The sequence below is a fragment of the Macrobrachium nipponense genome, chromosome 26, assembly GCF_015104395.2.
Source record: "Macrobrachium nipponense isolate FS-2020 chromosome 26, ASM1510439v2, whole genome shotgun sequence".
NCBI classification, from domain to species: domain Eukaryota; kingdom Metazoa; phylum Arthropoda; class Malacostraca; order Decapoda; family Palaemonidae; genus Macrobrachium; species Macrobrachium nipponense.
Genome location: NC_087215.1, coordinates 62,093,176 through 62,115,496, shown reverse-complemented (window position 1 = coordinate 62,115,496; position 22,321 = coordinate 62,093,176). Strand labels below are relative to the sequence as shown.

Sequence of the window (22,321 nt, the reverse complement as noted above, 5' to 3'; positions counted from 1 at the left end):
CAGGCCCAAGGGTTCTCCCGATTCATACCAGAATCCTAGCTTTCCAGTTAGCTTAGAAGGAGGGAAAGAGAACACCGTCTTCCCTTTCTCTTCCTTCGAAAGAAGCCACTCACCAAAACCTCTAAGCGCCTTCTTCATAGAGATTGCAGGCTTCATCCTGACACAGGATGAAACCTTCGAAGTTTTCAAGGTCGAAAATAACGATAGAGGCGAGGGCGGGGCGACAGGAGAAAGGGCGTCTCCAAATTCCTGAAGCAACAGGTCCGTCAAACGCTTGTATGAGGAAACGGAGGAATCTTTAGGAATTTCTTCTTCCGAAGGATCCTGTTCTTCTTCCGCCGAAGATCCTTCACGATCCTTACGATGATAGGCTGTCTTGTCCTCAGCCGAGAGTCCATCCTTGGAAGAACGTCTGGAAGAACTCTGACATCTAACCGGGGAAGTCCTAACTTCCGTTGAGATTCTGCCTGAAAACTCCTTCTTGTCCGGATGAGGGCGTGCTCTAGGTTCTTGGCGCCTAACGAACGCAGGGCAAAAATCTGGCGAAGAACGCCTACTAGGCGAAATGCGTCTGTCAGGCTCCTGGCGCCTGTCTAAAGGAGAGCGGCTGCCTGGCGAAGAGCGCCTGCCATGCGGGAAGCGCTTATCAGGCTCTTGGCGCCTGCTGCGAGGAGAGCGAATCTCTGGCGACGAGCGCCTACCAGGAGAGAAGCGTCTGACAGATTCCCGGCGCGTAACTCGAGGAGAGCGAAAATCGGTAGAGGATCGCCTTGTAGGAGAAGAGAGCCTACTAGGCTCTTGGTGCCTGCTAAGCGAAGGGCGGCTGACAGGAGAAGAGCGCCTGTCTACCGAAGGGCGGCTGACAGGAGAAGAGCGCCTGTCTACCGAAGGGCGTCTGGTCACAGGAGAGCGGAAGCATGAAGGAGAGCGGTTACCATGAGAAAAACGCCTACCAGGCTCCTGGCGTCTGCCAGCGGGAGAGATCCTGTCTCGAGACGAGCGCCTGTCGGGAGAGGCTCGTCTACGGGAAGCATGCCTCTCGTCCGACGGAGAAACGATGTCCGCAGGAGAGCGCCTGTCCGTTGAAGAGCGCCTCGTGCTACGATTCAATCCTAGAGAGAGGGCGGTTACTGACGAATAGCAAAAACCTGGAGAAGAGCGCCTGGACTTCTTTACCGGGAGCGAGACGTCCTTCCTACGACGAGAAGTCACAATCAATGAGTCAGCCAGAGCCGTAATCTGCGCCTGCAGACTAGCCAAAACACGTGTAGGAGATTTAACAAAATCCTTCACGGGAGACGCAGCTCCATCCTTACTAGGAGAGCGAAACTCCAAAGAAATCCTCGGTTTCTTCACATCCAATCCAAGATCTTCCGAAAAAACTTCAGGGCTGGAGGGGAGAGCGGAAGAAGCTTGCCAGGCTCTCTTCGACGGCCGAGAAGCTTCCGAGGAGCTCCAACCACGCTTGGGTGAAGGAGAAGGCGAAGACGAGAAGCATTGCCGTAAGACTTCTCTCTTGGCGCGATCCAAGGTAGCCTGGGAGCGAACATCAGGCGCTACCGAGGGGACGCCTGACCGGTGGGGATTCTCCCTAACCTTCCTGCGGCTTTCGACTTTCCTCCTCCACTGGGTCTGGGAGTCTGGAAGAGGTCTAGGCCTAGAAGCATTAGGGAGCCGATCAGACGCACCCTCCACTGCACTGGGATCACTGCACAAATCACTATCACTCTTACCTTCTAGCACTTTAATTTTCAACTCCATGCTGCGAATAGTGGCTCTCATAGTGTCCACCTCCGAAGGCGCATCTTCGGGTTCGATGCAGGGAGCAGGGGCTGAAACTGGGTTATCAACTTCAAACTCGCTAGCGCGAGACCTACTAGAACTCCTAGATGAAGCTTTCCTAACCTTGTCCTTCTCAAGCTTTCTTACATAAGAAGAAAGCGCCTTCCATTCTTCTTCATTCAATTTTCCACATTCATTACAAGGGTTAATAAATGAGCAATCATTCCCCCTACACCTCATGCATACTGTGTGAGGGTCTACCGCAGCTTTCGGTAGCCTCACCTTACAATCGCTAACAGAACAAACTCTGAACATAGTTGATTTCTTAATCTCTAAATCAGACATAATGAAATTCCAAGAATAATCAAAAGAATAATCAAAAACCGGTCCACAAATCGCAAATGCCAAGCCAAGGAGCAGGTACTTCACCAAAAATCCGATGAAACAATCCAGGGCGAAAACGAGTAATAATCCAAAATCGAGAGGTATCGACAACAGATGTAGTCGACACCCGCGACAGAAAATATATGACTGGAAAAGGGGGATTGGTTCATACACCTGCCACCCAGCGGCGGGTGGGGTAGATCACCTGACCTACCGGTCGCGTTTGCCGCGAGTTTTGAATTCTGTCGTGACATCAGAGACGTAAGCTAAGTATATATCTGGCAGGAAAGTTCATGTACAAAAATGGCAAGCAAGAACAATTCACAAACAGATAATTTATTACATTGAATCTCTGGAGCCTGCAGTGCATGTAATATATATAAAAATAAACTGAATCCTGTAACTAACAAAGAGATAGTTGCCTTTGTTACACTTTGACATGTGATTTAATAAATATCCCTCCGTATATTTAAGTAGTGGATGTCATTTTGGACATATGAAATATTGTAGTTCATGTGAATGTCGATATTGAAGAAATTGAATAGGCGAAATGTTGCACAAATAAGGGTTTTTGTGAACAATACAATGACACTTTTAGAGACTGATGTCATGGGATTTTACCAAGGTTTTTTGAAACTTCAATTTCTTGTCCTTGTGTGCATTTGGGACCCCGTCATCGATTGTTTTAATGATGATTTTCTTTTGTAAGTTGTCTGTTGGCAGGAGTCAGCCTTTCAGTGCATGTAATTTTTAAAATTTACAGAGTTTAATTCCAGGGACATAGTAGAACCTACCCATTTGGGGGGGGGGGGGGGATTTTGACAACACTAGCCAATTTTTGCACTTCTGATATTTAATATCAATTTTAATATATACATAATTCACTATCCAATACATAAAGTTTTAAAGATTTAACCAAAATAACTTCCTAGCAGCTCTAAATCATCTATCATTTGACAGAGAAAAACAGTCTGTTAATGAATTACTTTGTGAAATATTTATGCCCTAGGCTTCTTTAATTATTCACCATTATCGCTTATTACACTAACAATTAAAAAAACTCATCACCCTTGAAGAGATCTAAGCAGATTTTTGTCTTGACTGCTGAAAATTAGCCGTTTATCCTGGAAATCCACAGTACTCTCCTTCTTTCTCTAATCTCTTGAGTTTTATCTCCTTGATTTCTCACAACAGCGGAGACTGAGTAATATGATTTGCCGTCTCCGTTTGACCTACTGTGGGACCCAAACACACTGCAAGTGTTCATCATATTTAAAGGATTAATAGGTACAATATCATTGCGAATTGCCAAAAAATTATTCTTATCACGTTTGTGTGCTCAACATAGCTGACCTACAACATGGCTGACTTCTGTGTTTACATTCAGGTCTCATTCTGGATCGAAAAATGATATTTTTATTTTAAGATAAATTTTTAAATATACTTACCTGGCAGTTATATACATAGCTATATTCTCTGACGTCACGACGTCAGAGAATATAGCTATGTATATAACTGCCAGGTCAGTTACATATTTAAAACTATCTTTACAATATACACTATATGTAATTTCAAAATATTGTAAGATGACATTACCCCTATCAAAAAGCTTTGCTTCTGAAAAAAAAGTCAGTTTACCCTTAATATATCAAGCAGGGAGAAACATTTCATAACACAGTTTTCTCTAATAGAACTACTGTTCTTTTGTTACAGCCACCTCCAGGTCTTGAAAGATAAGACAATTGGGGTGAGGTTCAGCAAAAATCAGAACCAGAGGGTTGAGCAGCTAGTTTAAATGTTCAATAACCTTTCAGAATTACTTTATTTTTGTTGACTGCAAGTTTGATTACTCAAAACTTTCAGCAATCTTGAACTTGACTGTACTATGCAATTATAAATGAATTTCAGCATACACTGAAATTCTCAAATGATTTCCTGCCAGGAAACAACTCTCAAAACCCTTTAGATAAAGGGGTCAACATTGACTAACTCTTCCTTCCATGCTTCAACACTGTATTCACCTCAACCAGGAGGCTCTTCCTACAATGCTTGATTCCTTGATCCCCTGTTTCCCCAGTAAAATTCCCCTCCACCTTTCACTGTCTACGGATAACCCAAACGTAAAAATGGAAGACAATAATCTCTACTCTGAACAAGTACCCTAGAGTCCCAGCAAAACAACATGAAAAATAAATCTTCAACACAAATAAAAGGCATCCAGGATTATTTGGATGCTTTATACAAATAGCAGCTCTTATCCTAAAATTCTGATGACTTACATGGCAGCTCCAGGACCTAATTGTGGTGTACAATTTGTGTGCTGTATATAGTAAAGTAAAGCCAGAACACTGCACAACAGCTATAGCAAAAAGGAATGTACTCTTATTGGATGGCAAACAAAAGATGGTCGACTGATGATGTCAACTTAATAATGGACATACAATAACAGCTAAGTTCAAAGTAATATGTACAAAGACTGGCTGCTACACTCTGTATTTTACCCGTAAATATTTTACAGTACTGTATCACGTTATTATTTGCTGGACAGGACATGTAGGCTGAAAATCAAACCTCTTAACCCACAAGATAATAATTTACTTATATTTATAGTTGGTAGATCAGATTATCACAAATTTTTATATTCTGAAATGTGACAATCCTAGTTAAATTTCTTAAACTGTTCCATTTTGTAATTAGGGCTCTATAATCTTCAATATCATGTATATTTACAGTTAGTGGTACTACTTGGTTGCAGTTGCTGTGAGCAAAAATATTCATGTGTGGCATTCTACAATAAATCTTTAAAAATTCTAACTGGTAACCATCAACATTGCTTGCTTTCTTCGACTTTGATTTCTTTCCACTTAGGTCATCAACTTTACTATTTTGGTCAGACCAAAGAATCACATTTGCAGACCCTCATATGGTAGCACAAAGGGTTTGTCTTTGAGGAGGAAAAAATAGATTTAGATTAAACTTCATTACTTTCCTGATAATCTAACATATCAATTCTACTAATGATAGTACAGCAGTATTAATAAGAAATTAAAAAAGGTCTTATCAATTACAATTCAACTATCAAATGATTACTTTTCAAATTCTGTCGTTTAGTTTATAAGCCAAACAGTCTTCTACAAAAAAACTGAATAAACTGAGCAGTCAGTTTGTTACTTCTAAATGCAGTGTCTGCATCTTCATGCCTTCAGCCCCTACATGAATTGTATCGAGGCCTCCTGAATCCATATTCCCTAGTGGTGCAGTTATTACATATAACGAATTCTGCATGTATTCACTACCTCTTACTTAGCTACATAATTTTGAAGATTCCAATGCACTTACTTTATCCTTGGTACAGTACATAGTACATTGTGAGTCGGTACCTGGCAGATTAAAATATCAAACACTCATTTTGTAAAAGATAAAAGATGACCTCACACAAGACTGACAAATTTCATTTCTTGGTTGAAAAAAAAAAGGTCACAATTTCATCACATAAAATTTCACATTTAAACAACTGAAAAGGAGAGTACAGTATTTAAGTAGTATACAAGAAGAAAAGCCCAACTTCCCAAGTCACCACGAACTGCAAACACTGATAAAATATATAGTGTATAGAATATGTACATACAGTACAATGTACTTCATACTAATAATTTATCCTACATATCTCATCATAACCCTGAGAACCAAATTCTATCAGGACTTTAATAGTGTTCACACATAAAATATATAATTCCAGATTTATTGCTACTATTTAATTATGAATTCAGTAAACAATCACTCTATTGCAAATTAAGTCAAATAGAAATGGTAGGTTCCAAGCATGAGGACATTTATGGAAGGCTCAACACTTTCTATGAATAATCCTAACAGACACAAAATAAGTTAAACAAATACTTACAATTGACAATCTTGTATTTTGAGAAAGATATTCATGCACTTACCTGAAAAAAAGGAAAGGAAAATAAAACCAAAAGTTTTACAGATGGCAATACATATGCTACAATACTAAGTACGGTATATGTATACTACACTTTACTTCTCAAAACAGCATACAGTCTTATTCTTTGGCAGACAGTATTCTAATTTTGTGCTTATTTAAAAACTGCAACATTAGAATCCAAACCAATAAAAACCTTGAAATTAAGATTATGTTCATCATCATCGTCATCATAAATTTTTTTCCTTAACTGTACTGCTTTTGGTTTTTCAGTTTAAATCAGTTTAAATAAGAGACATATATGACTCATAACCCACAGCTTGCATTACTGTGTTTGTAATATCTTCATATCATTTAAAAGCAATAAAAAAAATTCAAAATCTTAACTTATAGCCACAATAATGGCTGACTTGGATGCAACAACTATCCATTTCAGGGACAGCGAGCCATCGTTTTTCTCAAATATCTTTGAAACTAATGATTTTATCAAATTGGTACTTTAACACAGTGTACAAGACACCTCACCCTAATTTTTGGTAATATAGTGCATTGTCAATTAGTGTTAATTAAGGCATTTACTCTTGACTTACATTTTGTTTTCAAGCTTTGCCATCCTATGCTTTCGAACAATATTTATCCCCATCCCGCTCCTCCCTACCTCTCTCCCTTCCTCCTCCCTCACCCTTCCCCACCTCTTCCCTCCCTCAAACCACCTTCCTGGTCTTCCCATCTCGGGCCCCATTTTCCTGCCTATTACATATTATATTAAGTAATATTGGATGCTATAAGTATGTTGGTTTTTGTAAATCTTTTGTCCATTTTGTCCATTTAATTATTATTACCGAATTGTATTTTCTTAAATTATATAAATGGGAGTAGGCTAAAGAGCGTATGACAGCCTCTGTTTACCAAGCCCATGAGAGACAAGGTCTCCTCACTTCCCCCAAATCCCCAAGTAGGTGGAGCTTTATCTGCTTCTTATTACATCAGCAGGTGAATTGTTGTAAGGGAAAAACAAAGAAAATAGGTATAATTTGGGACAACCTACCCAGAAGGATAGGTATAATTTGGGACAACCTACCCAGAAGGAAGTTAAAAACAAACTACTGTACTCGTATAGAGTTACAACAAGAGAGAGAGAGAGAGAGAGAGAGAGAGAGAGAGAGAGAGAGAGAGAGAGAGAGAGAGAGAGAGAGAGAGAGAGAGAGAAACAATAACAAACATACAGATAGAGAAAAGCAGCTCGACAAGCCCATCAGGCAATAAACAATTGTGTGGATGACGTTTGGGAGTTTAACGGTGGTAGAGTCAATTTGATAATAATGGATTCCAGTATTATTAAGTCATTTTCATTTTGTACCTGTCCTACTATCGAAAGACCTTTATTGTCAATAAAAGTTTTACATATTTTTGTAAGGTTTCTAATATCAGATTGTTCAGGGCTAGACAATCTGCCCCCAGAACTGGGTCATACAACTTTGCCTTTAAAAGTCAAGAGTAAAAGCCTTAATTAACACAAGTTGACTGCACTATATGTATTACCAAAAATTAGGGTGAGGTGTCTTGTACATTGTGTCAAAGTACCATTTCGATCAAATGATTAGTTTGAAAGATATTTGAGAAAAAAGATGACTCGCGGTCCCTGAAATGGATAGTAGTTAGATCCAAATTAGCATCACAAGATAGTTGTTTCAAATACACACACAATCAGTAATGATTTAAGGAGATTCAGGTTAGTACTTTATTAGTTAAAAACCAACTTTCCAGTTACTGTGCTTTCCAGACTGCTGAAAGATTCATAAATATGATATTGTTATGATACAATAAAGTTTGTTTATACTTACCTGGCAGATGTATATATAGCTGTATTCTCCGAAGTCAGACAGAATTTCAAAACTTACGACACACAGTGGGATATTAGGTGGTTAGTACCCATTCCCGCCGCTGGGAGGCGGGTATCAGGAACCATTCCCATTTTCTATTCAGATTTTCTAGTGCCACTGTCTCCTGAGGGGAGGTGGGTGGGTACTTGATTATATATATCTGCCAGGTAAGTATGAACAAACTTTATTGTATCATAACAATATCATTTTGTTCATGAAACTTACCTGTCAGATATATATATAGCTGAATCCCACCATTGGAGGTGGGAAGAGACAGAATAGGATTTAGGAAACAAATTACATGCAGATGATTGACATCTTGGTTCCTTACCTGTTAGCATGGTTGACTTCGTGATTACTGTCACCCAAGTCTGCTTCTGCTTTACTAGAGTCTCCAGCAAGGTAGTGACCTGTATAGCTGGTGAGTTCTATATGATCTGTCAACAGGGGTGTGACCACAATATGACTAGACCATATTGACCATACTATGAGGGCAACGAAGCAAAAACCACCACCTGACCAAGCCTATCAAAAGTTAATCCCACATAACTTAGGCTAAAGAATGGGAAGTCCGCCTTAGGCGGCCGACCCAACAACCATAAACCAATACAATAAATTAAAAGCTCACCTAACCATTTTCTACAGGATAGGATGAGTGCTACTTCCTACCCCCAAGATTGTATCTGCAGAAATGTATGGCCCCAGCGAGCAGCAGTTCTCATATGTCGTCTTCACATCCCGCAGGTAGTGTGAAGCGAACACAGAGTTGCTTTGCCAAAAAGTGGCATTCAGGATGTCACTGAGTGCCATGTTCTTTTGAAATGCCACCGATGTCGCGACAGCCCTCACCTCGTGAGCATTAACTCTCAAAAGTCCAAGATCACCATCTCGACAGGATGAATGAGCCTCCTTGATGGTACTCCTCAAAAAGAATGCCAGTGTGTTCTTCGACATCGGTAAGTCTGGTCTCTTGACGGAACACCACAGATTGTCCGAAGGACCTCGACACTCTTTTGTTCTTTCTAAATAAAACTTGAGAGCCCTGACAGGGCACAGGACTCTCTCTGGTTCTTGTCCAATAATTTCTGCTATCCCCTTGATCTCGAAGCTCTTGGGCCAAGGGTTGGACGGGTTTTCATTCTTTGCTAAGAACGAAGGACTTAAGGAACATACTGCATTATGTCCCCTAAAGCCAACATGTTTACTGATGGCTTGAACCTTGCTAACCCTCTTTGCTGTAGCTAGCGCGGTTAGAAAAAAAGCCTTCCTTGTCACGTCCTTTTAAGATGCAAAATGTAAAGGTTCAAAAGGACTCAACATCAGGAACTTTAATACTACATCCACGTTCCATGACGGAATCTTCGGTTGCGCCACTTTCGAGGTTTCAAAAGACCTCAAAAGATCGTGAAGGTCTTTGTTGTTAGACAGATCTAAACCTCTGTGTCTAAAGACCGTCGACAACATGCTCTTGTATCCTCTAATCGTTGGAACCGCCAGCTTGTCAACATTTCTCAGATGGAGGAGGAAGTCAGCAATCTGATTCACAGAAGTCGTGGAGGAGGAAATACCCTTCTTCCTGCACCATCTCCTGAAGACAGCCCACTTTGATTGGTACACTGCAAGAGAGGAAGCTCTCCTTGCATTGGCAATAGCTCTTGCCACAGGTCTCTCGCTCTGGCCAACTTCTCGATAGTCTGAACGCAGTCAGACTCAGAGCGGAGAGGTTTTTGTGGTACCTCTCAAAGTGGGGCTGTTTGAGTAGATAGACTCTCTCGGGCAGGGTCCTTGGGAAATCCACTAGGAAGGACATGACCTCTGTGAACCAGTCGCTTGAAGGCCAAAACGGGGCGATCAGCGTCATCCTCGCTCCCTCTGACGCCGCAAACTTCCTGATTACTTCTCCCAGGAGTTTGAACGGGGGAAAGGCGTAGACGTCCATCCCCGTCCAATCCCATAGGACGGCGTCTATTGCTACTGCTCCCGGATCGAGAACCAGGGAGCAGTATAGAGGAAGACTCTTCGTCCTCGATGTTGCGAAGAGATCTACTAAGGGATGTCCCCATAGTCTCCACAACTCTTGACAAACTTCTAGATGAAGAGTCCACTTGGTCGCAAGCAGTTGCTGCCGACGGCTGAGAAGATCCGCACGGACGTTCTGAACTCCTGCAACGAACCTCGTCAGGATCGTTACGTTCCGTGCTTTCGCCCACAGCAGGATCTCTCTCGCTAACTCGAACAGGGATCGAGTGTGTGTTCCTCCCTGCTTCTTGATATACACGAGAGCTGTGGTATTGTCCGAGTTGATCTGGACAACTCGGCCAAAGACTCATTCTTCGAAGAACTGGAGAGCCAACCGAATTGCTTCCAATTCTTTTAGATTTATGTGCCTGGACATCTGTTCCCCTCTCCAGATGCCTGAAACTTCTTCCTTTCCCAGTGTTGCTCCCCAACCAGCAGTGGACGCGTCGGAAAACAACACTAGGTCGGGGCTCAGAAGGCTGAGAGACAATCCTTTTGCTAGCTTTACGGGATCGTACCACCACTTTAGGCGATCCTTGACCGACTGAGAGATATTCAGAGTCACATCTAGGTCTTCCTTGTTTTTCCAGTTCTCCGCTAAGAAAAACTGGAGCGGTCTGAGGTGCAGTCTCCCCAGGGAAACAAACTTCTCCAGTGAGGAAATGGTCCCCAGCAGACTCATCCATTCCCTCACCGAGCATGTTTCCTTCCCCAAGAAGGCTGACACTTTTTCTAAGCAGTTCCGCTGATGTTCCAGGGATGGAAAAGCTCGAAAAGCCGCTGAATCCATCTGAATCCCCAGATACACAATGGACTGCATAGGGATCAGATGGGACTTTTCGAAGTTTACTAGCAGGCCTAGGGCCTTCGTCAGTTGCAACGTCGTATGAAGGTCCTCCAGACACCTCTACTCCGACGATGATCGAACGAGCTAATCGTCTAGGTAAAGCGAGACTCTTATCCTTGAGAGCTGAAGCCATTTCGCCACGTTCCTCATGAGAAGCGTAAAAACCATTGGGGCTGTGCTTAGCCCGAAGCAGAGAGCTCTGAATTGGAAGACCTGTCCCTTTAAGACAAACCTCAGGTACTTCCTTAACTGAGGATGGATCGGGACGTGAAAGTAGGTGTCTTGGAGGTCTTAAGACACCATCCAGTCGCCTGGTCTTAATGCTCCTAGAACAGACTGAGACGTTTCCATCTTGAATTTGTCCTTTTTTACAAAAAGGTTCAGCCTGCTGACGTCCAGGACAGGTCTCCATCCCCCAGACTGCTTCGGAACCAGGAACAACCTGTTGTAGAAGCCTGGGGATTCTAGTGCTAGAACCTGTTCTACGGCTCTCTTCTCGAGCATTTGTTCGAGCAGATCGAACAGAATCTGCTGCTTCGTAGGTTGGTAAGAGGGCGACAGATCTATGGGCTTCATGCTCAACGGTGGTGTTTTGAGGAAAGGGATCTTGTATCCTCTTTCGATGATTTCGAGGGAACAGCTGTCCGTCCCTTTTACTTTCCATGCTTCTGCAAAGGATAAGAGTCTTGCTCCGACAGGCATCTGAAGGCCCGACACGTCACTTCTTCCCCCTGGGTTTTGAAGGGGTTCTGCCTCTAGAGAGACCTCTTCCTCGAGGAGACGCTCTCGAGGAAGCACCGCCACGAAAGGGCTTCTGCTTCTTGGAAGCTTGAGCAAGAGGAGTTGTAGGATGGGCTGCAGGGCGTCTGGAAGACTGAGCCAGGAGGTCTTGGGTCGCCTTTTCCTGAAGGCTAACTGCTAAATCTTTCACCATCGACTGCGGGAAGAGATGACTTGACAGAGGGGTGAACAGCAACTCTGCCCTCTGAGAAGGAGACACCGACTTTGCCGTGAAATTGCAGTACAAGGCTCTCTTCCTTAGAAGCCCTGTAGAAAAATGGGAGGCCAGTTCATCGGAACCATCCCTGACTGCCTTATCCATGCAGGCTAAGACGCTGGGTAGCTCCTCAAGCGAAAGAGAGTCCGGACTCCGAGACTGCAGGTCCAGGGCTCCCAAACACCAATCTAGGAAGTTAAACACTTCCATCGTTCTGAACAGCCCTTTCAGATGATGGTCCAACTCTGAAAGTGTCCAGGAAACCTTAGCAGAGGACAGGAGAGACCTCCTCGGAGCATCTACCAGGCTGGCAAAATCGCCCTGGGAAGAGGAAGGAACTCTCAAACCCGCTTCCTCTCCCGTCTCGTACCAAATGCCCGCTCTTCCGCTTAACCTCGCTGGAGGTAGGGCACAGGAAGTCTTGCCTTGGGCCTTCCTGGAGTCCATCCAGTCATGGATCCTCTTGATTGCTCTCTTCATAGAAATCGAAGTGGCCATCTAGATGAAACCTGGCGCTTTCCTCGTCTTCGACGAAGCCAACTGCGAAGGAGGAGAGCGAGGGGCCGAGGGCTGAAACTTGTCAGCAAACAAGTCTTTCAAAAGGCGGGCCAAAACCTTGTAATCCGATGATGATGATGACGAAGCAGGCTCCTCTTCATCCGCAGGCTGCGACTCACCCGAAGACTCTCCCTCATCCACGGGAGCAACAGAAGGGTCCTTAACAGACCGCGAAGCAATCAAACCTTGAGGCCCCGTTCGTAAAAGGAGTCTCCTATCCGAAGGAGGGTCCAAAGAACAAGGTCGGGTAAGCTTAACAACAAACTCCGAAGCTTCACGATGATCCGGTAAAGGTGCGTCCTGAAGAGCGTCCTGAAGAGTAGAGCGATGAGCGTCAAGAAAAGCGTCCTGGCAAGCTTCCTGACGGGACGCAGAAGCCACAGAAGCGTCAACGCGAGCAACCTGAGAGGCATCCTGGCGAGCCACACGCCGAGCGTCAGGAAGAGCGCGAGGAGCGTCATAGTAAGACGTACGGCGATCGTCGCCAAGATGAGCCTTACGGTCTAGAGAGCGTCGTGCATTACGCTCGTCGACACTTCTAGATAAGCGCTGGGAAGGTAAACGGGATCTATAAGGCGACGAAGCAGAGGAGGGCGACGAAGCAGAGGAGGGCGACGAACGAGGAGAAGGAGACTGCCTAGATCTCTTGATAGGCAGCCTCGAATCCTTCCTACGGCGACGGGGTTCTGCCTCCCTCTTGGCGAAAAACGAGGCCAACTGCTGCTGCATGTCCAGAAGAATCTTCTTAGATGGAGAAGATTCACGATCAGGTGAAGGGCTGATCCTGTGAGAAGACGAGGGGCGAGGGGACGCCTTCTTCCTTCTCACAGGAACAACCTTAGAGTGACTGGGGCGCTCAAAAGCGTCCTCCTCCGATGATGTCCTGGTCCTCTTCTGCGGGGGAACGTCGTCGAAACATTCAGGAGACGACTGGAACGCAGGTCGAGAAAGAGGACGTGAAGCGTCCTCTTCTCTAAAACCTCTCTTGAGAGGACGAGAGTCCTTCCGAGAGCTCCAACCCCGGCGCGGGGAGGACGGCTCAGAGGACGAGAAACAATCCTTAAGGATTCGTGCCCGTGCACGATCCTTGGCAGCCTGGGAAGCGTCATCAGGTTCTGCCGAAGGGACGCCAGATCGGTGGGGAGTCCCCGTAACCCTCCTTCGGCTTTCGACTTGCCCACTCCCTTTGTCCTGGGAGTCCGACAGAGGTCTAGACCTAGAGGCATTATAGGGCCGATCTGACGCCCCCTCCACAACATTAGGGGCACTAACACCATCACCACACTTCACAACACTAGATTGGAGCGTGAGCACTTTAGACTCCAGGTTACGGATAGACTCCATAATAACCGAAAGGGCATTACCTTCCGCAGACACAACCTCAGGGCCCGAAGGCAACACCACAGGTTTAGGTAAAACAAAGTCTACAGAAGGGTTAGCAGGAGACAAATCACTACCCTGACTTCTGCTCACTGAAGCACTCCTGGAGGAAGACCTCCTGATTCTATCACGCTCTAACTTGCGTACATATGAATCATACATCTTCCATTCAGAATCGGTCAAATTCTAACACTCCTTACATCTATCATCCAACAAACAAACATGCCCCCTACACCTCGTGCATACCGAGTGAGGGTCTACCGAAGCTTTCGGTAGCCTCACCTTACACTCTTGCACACAACACACCCTGAAACTAGCAGAACTAGATCCAGACATCTTATTCAGAGAACAGTCAAAGCCAAAATCAAATCAATCCATGATAGCGTATGCCTAGCCACAAATCCAAGTCAATAAACCAAAAAGACAATCAGATACTAGAGCGGCAATGAAGTTTGCAAAATCCTAAGACGGAGGTACTGAAAACAGGTGTTGACAGTACCGGCAACAGAGAAAATCTGAATAGAAAATGGGAATGATTCCTGATACCCGCCTCCCAGCGGCGGGAATGGGTACTAACCACCTAATATCCCACTGTGTGTGTCTTAAGTTTTGAAATTCTGTCGGACTTCGGAGAATACAGCTATATATATATCTGACAGGTAAGTTTCATGAACAAATCTGTAATTAATGTAATCTCCACTCATGCGTACTACCCTTGAAACCTGATATACTTACATAAACTATTTTACGCATGTAATTGGCTCTTTAAACCAGAGCTAAAATAAGCTTCTGTCCAAAAACTTTCAAAATACTATTGTATACAATGCTCATGTAAAATTCTAATAAATCCATCCTTAAATTTACTCTCTGTTCAAGTCAGATGTTTCACCTCAAACAGGGATCAGAAAGAGACAGACCTGAAATACTTAAAAATCCTTACCTTGACCTTCTTGTCTCTTGAGGGGTGGGGAGCATCACCGTTCATCTTGGGTCGTTGGTGAGGTCGGAGTGGTGGTTCGTTGCTACGCTGTAGGCCAGTGTCGTGATAATGACCTCCTGCCACACCATTCATTGTGACATTAGCCTCCCTCACCTCCACAACTCTCACATTACCTGCGCAAATACAAACAACCTGTAAGTAACACTCCTAATGCCTATAATATAGCATAAAATTCTAAATGTCTTAAGTTATAATCAGCCCCTCATACATAATTATGCAAACCTAGCAGATTCATACTTATTCACTAATTATGGCTGACCTTATTCAGACAGCTGTCTTTTTGCCTATTTTAAAAAGGCACTGAATCTTACATTGCTCATTACAATAATAATCTAAGACAACTGTCCATTTCCTTTATACTTTATGGTTGAATGAATATACGTATACTCCCAAATAATTAGCATTTTTATAGAAAGGGGAGGCACGAAGAAAATAGCTTTCCATTTGCAGCCAATTGATAGTTTTTGCCACAAGTCTGCTGCTCAGCAGAAGTCAAGAGCTTTATGTGTACAAACATTCCATTGTTCAGAAGCCAGCTTCCACACAGAGAAAAAGTTTCACAGATTGGTACAATGACAAAAACCAAGGAAATTAAGACATTACAAGTAAATAAAACCAAGACAGACAAGATAAGGGGATGATGGACAATAATAACTAGAAACCTAAGGTGATTCTTCCACCAAGAGGAAGGAAGACAACACACAGATCAGATGTTAAAGGATTTTCCTATGCGAATATTTGAGGAGAGAACACAGCTAGTCAGGTTAAAAAAAAAAAAGCTTGAAAGGAATTAATGGCACCACATCTCACTTCAACAGCAAGACAAACAGGGAGGCGAGTATTTGTCATTAAGAATAGGAACTGCTTAAAAAGATATACTAGTGACAAAACCCAATTCACAGTAAGAGACATCAAACGCCAATCATATATGAATCTACTCTTTCTGTGATATCTTTTACAAAGTCCAAAAGAAATAAGTAATCAGCCATGATATCCAAGGTCTCAAGCACCTAAAATCTGAGGCAGAGAGACTGCTCAATACCTAATCTCTTCTTTCCAAGATAGAGCCAGTGCACGAGATTATATTAGTATTCTGGACTGATGCTTTATCCTCCAAAGCTAGTAACTTCTTGGCTTTGACTAAATTTTCTGGGCTTTTGGGACCTACCTCCAAGGTAACATTCTCGGATCTCTGCCTAGCCCTGGGTCCATTTACAGAAGCAACTTTACAAGTCTTAGGTCTTCTCTTTAATTCTAAGGATTTACAAATCCATAAAAATGCTTAATGAAAAGCTGCTTATCATGTGATTAATGGGATAGTTAGTGTCTACACTGGACAAAATCTAACAAAGTCATGGCTTCAGTAGTACTTCCTAATAATGGATATAAAACTAACACAGTTGAAGCAATATTGGCATCATGCAAAAGTAGCAGAATGATTTTGCAAGTCAACTATACTGGCTTTCCTAACCTGGTAGTTTTGGTGGGACATGTACCTTAGCTCGTAGCAGGCAAGCAGCCCCTCTAAGGATAAAGATCTCCTTCACCGGGTGGTAAAATCCCATCCTTACTATATGAAAGATCCATGTCCAGATGAATTATCTAATAAATTGTAAAAGCTTCCTGTTACCCATTTGTGGATGGAATTAAATACATACCTTTTCAACTTGTCAATCATTGAGACATCAATACAAGTCTTGCAGGAGACTTCTTTAAGATAACTTTTACCCAGTTTAATCTGTTGATGACAACATACCCCTTCACAATATTTCTTAGATCTTTTATATGTTGCATAGAGCTGTACAGCATCTACTGTGGTAATGGTCAACCCCTACAAACTTCATAAGTTTGTTCTGAAGAACACTACAAATGCTGCACAATAAATGGGGTCTTTCTGTAAACACACCATAAACTTTGGCACTGTTTACCACAAAAACTGCTTGTGTCTTTGAACCATGTTGAATAGTGCTATATTTATGAATTAGATAAGCACCACTAAAACTGAATATTATTTCCAATCTAGAGGGTATCATTTGTTTACTAAAGCCACAAATAATAGCATTAAAAGAGAGTACTTAAGTCTTCAAGTAATTATCACAAGGATGGATGAATCTCCAAAGGAGTGGGGACAGGGAGGAAACTCATGGGCCAGCTATATACCTAAGCATATATATGATCTGAGAAATGTTTTGAAGATGGAGGAAAGAAATACAGAAGAGAGGATTGAAAATCCAAAATATCAGCGAGAAATATTCTACATTTTGGGGCACTCAAATCTTATTTTGAATTAGTGCATGTATGAATTGTGAAATTTAGGCTATTAAGCCAAGCACAGGGGCACTTTCAGCCATTCACGGAGCCGGAGTGCCTGGACAACAAAATAAAAGTGACGCAAAATAAATTACGTACATAAGTTTCTAACGGTGAAACTGGGAAAAATCCCCTGCCCCCAAATACAAGCTGCAGTAATTAGTAAAATGTACTAGAGTTGGAGAGGCTGGACATAAAATGGAATAAAGCAAATCTATTTGGGATGATAATTAGTTAAGCAAATGAAAAACTGTGTTTTGATCTTGCAGATTGATGAAAAATGCTTATAACAGCAATGGTACACCAAAACCCTCCACTTTCTATCTAATATACTAGCGAATTTCCTAATTGGAGGGTAACAATTTTTGGCAATATGATTCTTGTGTTTTATCTAGTAAGAAGGTGTCACTTTCTAACTATGGTATTTACGTAATTGTTTATTGGCTAAGAGGGTACCCTTTTCTATCTGATACCTGTACAGTGTATTTCCAAGTAAGTATACAAAGGTACCATATTCTAACCAATACCTGACAACTGATCTGATATTTGTGCATTTTCAAGTCACAAAATACCATTTTCTAACTGACACTTGTTTATTTCTCAGTGGGAGGGTACCATTTTCTGATTATCTGATACTAATGTATTAGGCGGCAGGAGGATACTATTTCCAGGCTATATCTGATACTTGTGCATTTCCAGTAGGAGAGTACAGTACATACTATTTTCTCACTATCTGATACTTTATAAATAGGAGGGTACTATACTCTGTTTTTTTCATCTGTCCATCCGCCTGTAGTGTTTTTGTATGGTAACAGTTACGCTATGTGTAAGTTTTAGGTAAATAAAAGGATATCTGGGTGTACATTTGCAACTGAAAAGTGTTTTAATAATTTACTGTATGCGAATCACACCGTTAATATTCAAAATAGGATATTATTATAATCGTTGAATGTAAGCTGAATGTAACTATCTAAAGGCCGGGACGCAGTGTTACCATACAAAAACACCACAGGCGGATGGACAGATGAAAAAAAACAGAGCATAGTATTTTCTGACTATATGATAAAGTATACTTGCATATTCATCACTAGAAGGTTATCATTTTCTTACAAACTGATGGAAGGTACCATTTTCAAAATAGTACTCACGTAATTCCCAATAAGAGGGTACTAGTTTCAGACTAAGTATCTTACACTGCACATTAGTTTCATTTCCCAGTAAGAGGGTATAATTTTTCATGTGTTTTAGGTGATAAAATGTAAATGGCATGAAATTTCTGTGCACAACATTGTAGACGATACAAAGATTCTATTTAGAATCCCTTTGGCTGCAAGATTTCTGCCTTGTTGGTGTCCTACTTTTCACTTAATCTTACCTTGATTCAATTTCTACTTCTTCTTATGAATAAACCCTTCAAGGGAACTGAAACTAGAAACATGATTCAAATAATTGTGTTAAACAAGCTGGAAATTACAGCAATATTTACAGCTAGAATTTTTAGTTATGTTACACAAGATGGTAATTACAGCAATGTCTACATACTTCATTGCAGTTACCAAATTGAAACTATGTCGTAAATAATTACATACTACTTTTATTAGATATCAAATATTGTGTAACTATTTTATTCACTATTTTTTGAGCAACATAATCTCAAGCTCCAACAAGGTTGGCATCAAAGATTAAGTTTCATTTTTAAATTTTGGCAATTAGGTTACCTATATAAGATTACACACGTCAACAAGAACTGTGTTCAGAAAGAATGCTGAAAATTCTTAAATTTGTTTCAATTTGGAAGTAAAGGCAGTCCCTGGGTTATTACGGGCTCGGCTTACGCCATTTCGAGGTTAAGGCGCTTTTCAATTATATTCATCAGAAATTATTTCCAGGGTTACGACGCCTACAACGCTCATCTGGCAGATGAAATATGACACCAAATGTGCAAAATAATCAATATTTGAAGGTTTTTTTTATGAAAAATGCAATAAGAATGCAGTTTATGTAGTTTTCAATGCACCAAAAGCATTAAAATTAAGGTTTTCGTAGAATTTTTGACGATGTTCCAGGTTTCGACGATTTTCGGGTTACAACGCGTCTCAAGAATGGAACACCCGTCGTAACCCGGGGACTGCTTGTACATACATACTGCACTGCTGTCAACTCATCAACGTTTATCATGGCAACTCCTGGTGTCCTATAGTATTTGAAGAATCAAGCTACAGGCAGTCCCCAGTTATCAGCAGTCTTGGTTAATGGCGATCCGGTTTTATGGCGTTTGTCTAGCACCATAAAATCAGTGATTTATGGTGCCATAACATGCCAAGTTTTGGTTATCGGTGCCATAAGGTACCAATAATGGAGTTGTGGTGTCTCAACATACCTAATACTAGAGGCATCATTAACCAAAACTTGGTGCCATTAGCTCCATAAATTGCTGAGTTTTGGTTAATGGCAGTTTTTGCTTATCAGCACCCCGTTGAGAATGGAGTCTGTATAACAACTTTAAACACTTCACCTGCTAGCAACTATACCACAACAGACTTGAGACCAACCCTACGTTTTTTTTATAAAACATGCTAATGTACACCCATCTTAAACCTTTCACTTCTAAAGAAAGAAGTTCTTTTCTATTTGCATGAATGGAAAAGTAAATCCACAATAATATGTCTGTTTGATCTTGTTAATTAAAATACAAAGCAGAAAGCTTTCGATGACCTGCACGGTCCTCCTTGTCAGTCTGAATATAATTACTGAATATCATTTTATTCAGATTGACAAGGAGGACCGTGCAGGTCATCGAAAGCTTTCTGCTTTGTATTCTAAATAACAAGATCAAACAGACATATTATTGTGCATTTACTTTTCCATCTATATTATTAACTCATGTGATTATGACGTTTCTTTGGATTTGCATGAATGTTATAATAAAATCACCTCACATTTCCATGTCATCAAGAATATCATCATTGACCCTTACAGTTGTAATACCATTTACTATTTTAAAATCATTCAGTCAAGGGTTTGTGCATGCTGAACATAGGACAGTCTCACTGTGAGTTTGGTGTATAACTAATAGTATATCCAAAAATGTCCAATGCAGACATAACTAATCATTTTGATTCCGCCTAGATCAAGAAATTCCTAGCTTCTATTAGACCTGCATCAATTTTTATCAAGTCAAATTTTCCAAGATTTCATAAAAGGGATTTTGACGTAGGAAAAATCTATTTCTGGGCGAGGAAGCCGTGTCGCTCCGTGAAATGTGTCCTCTTTAGCACTATTTCTAGTAAAATATTGCTATGATACCAGAGAACTGCTAAATTGGACATGTCAGAAGTCTCTGACTCGCTCACCTAAATAAAAGGTGTCGGTATAGAACTGGGGCGAGTGTTAAACACTACCACAGTAACCCCTCCAATTAGCCTTTTCCTCATCAAAAGACCCTGAAAACGGGGAGCCGACCTATAGGTCACACCCAGCAGGCCTCTGGATACTATGCTTTTTGCCCAACTGCTGAACCCCCAACGATGACGAAAGAGGTACAGCCTGCCTCCTACCTGAGAAACTTCATTGAGATGATGAAGGCCGGGATCCTCTGCCTGACCTTGCACCTCTAGTTCGCCCTTGGGCTCTGGCTCCTCCGCGCTGGCGAAAGGATCCTCTAGCCCTGCCACCCCTAGCAACTCTGGTAAAGGGGTGAAATGTCCGACTCTCATAGACCGGGTTAAAAGCGGGCGACACTGAATACTGTGAGGAGGCCTGTTGGTTAGACGGCGGCGAAAGGAAGACAAATTGATGCTGTTGCTGAGGCTGAGCCTTAGAAGTCGAAGGCTGGGATACCTGTTGAATTGGAACAGCTTGTAGCACAGGATGCTGTTGCGGGACTTGGAAAGGTAGGAACTTCCTTTGCCTCTTTTTAGCCCTAAAACTGGAGGAAGAAGACTCTGATTTCCTTTTGAAAGGGATTCCCCAACGCAACCTGATGCTTTGGTTAAGACGTGATGCCTCGCTCTGAACCTCGGATACTGCTGAAGCTGGGAAGAGATCTGCACCCCAGATTGAGGAAGCTAGAAGCTTGTTGGGTTCGTGCCTTATCGTCGCCTCAGACAGAACATGCTTCCTGCAATTTCTCCTAGCAATCGCAAAGTCGTACAAGTCACATTGCATGCTTAAAAGTAACGACTTCGCAATGACCTTAAACAGCAGCTCCTGAGCGTACTCCCGAGCCGCCGTCTCTGTCATCACTAGGGAGTTAAGAGACCTTGCGAGACGTGTCTTAGCGTCAAATTCGGCTTGGATCAATGCGTCTGACAGCCTAGGAAGGCGTTCACTAAACAAGGTGATTGCACAATCTGGCGTCAGCTTGCCTACCGAGAACGTAGCTGGCAAATCCTCCCACAAATCCTCCCTACCTGGGAGTAGTAAAGATGTGGGATCTGTCTCCCTAAGCTGGGGCATGGGCTCTTCTCGAGTCACTGCCTGGAGTGTTAGTTCTGCTACCTTTGATGTAAAAGGTAAGGGGTTGCCAACATCAGTTGTAAACATGGTGAAAGGACTTTTAAAAGCTGTTATTCTAGTATTTGAGCAGTCCCACTCTTCTAGGCTCCGTACCCATGTTTGCTGAGCCTGATCTCTAGAAAGGATAAGTCTCCTTGGGGACCTTATCCTCTCTAACCAGAGCTGCCTCCGTAAGCCTAACATAGCCTATAAATGGAGGCTGTAAACCTTCGGGGAAAAACTCGAAATCCTCGAGCCTACGTGTGCCGCAACCTTCTATAGTCAACATAGTTGTCCCTTCAAAAAACATTCTAACAAGAAAATAAGAGCAAACATTAGGAGAAAGGCTTTACATAACTAAATAATATCATAAGTTCCTGTAGAGCCCACAAGATAGAACCCGGATGACCACACACTAAAAATGGTGAAACAGGGCAACCTTGTAGGTCTTCACTAATAACAAGTAAAATCTATTCTCTAAAATGAGGTGGTGTAAAGAAGAATCTGTACGGATCCCACATTAATGGATTTCGGTAGAAATTGGATGCTGTCTACTTACATAGGAACTATTTATGGCAAATACATCTTGATACTACTCCCACTCAGATGGGTGATGAATACAGATTTGTGTTGTCAGTAGGAGACAAGCTAGAAATGAATTCCAACTGGCTGAGGTTATGCATTTACATGCAATACTGACATCTGATGACCTATACCACTGCTA

At 42.2% G+C, this 22,321-nt stretch overlaps 1 protein-coding gene across 4 annotated transcripts in view; it reads right to left on the bottom strand.

The window, feature by feature from the left end:
• Positions 1-22,321, bottom strand: part of LOC135200333 (RNA-binding motif, single-stranded-interacting protein 1-like) — a 264,070-nt gene that overhangs the window by 214,190 nt on the left and 27,559 nt on the right. For all 4 annotated transcript variants that reach the window (XM_064228898.1, XM_064228902.1, XM_064228900.1 and 1 more), the window contains exon 2: positions 14,731-14,903. In XM_064228898.1, the coding sequence (XP_064084968.1) occupies positions 14,731-14,862 (132 nt within the window). In that variant the 5' untranslated portion in view covers positions 14,863-14,903. The remainder of the gene's footprint in view (positions 1-14,730; positions 14,904-22,321) is intronic.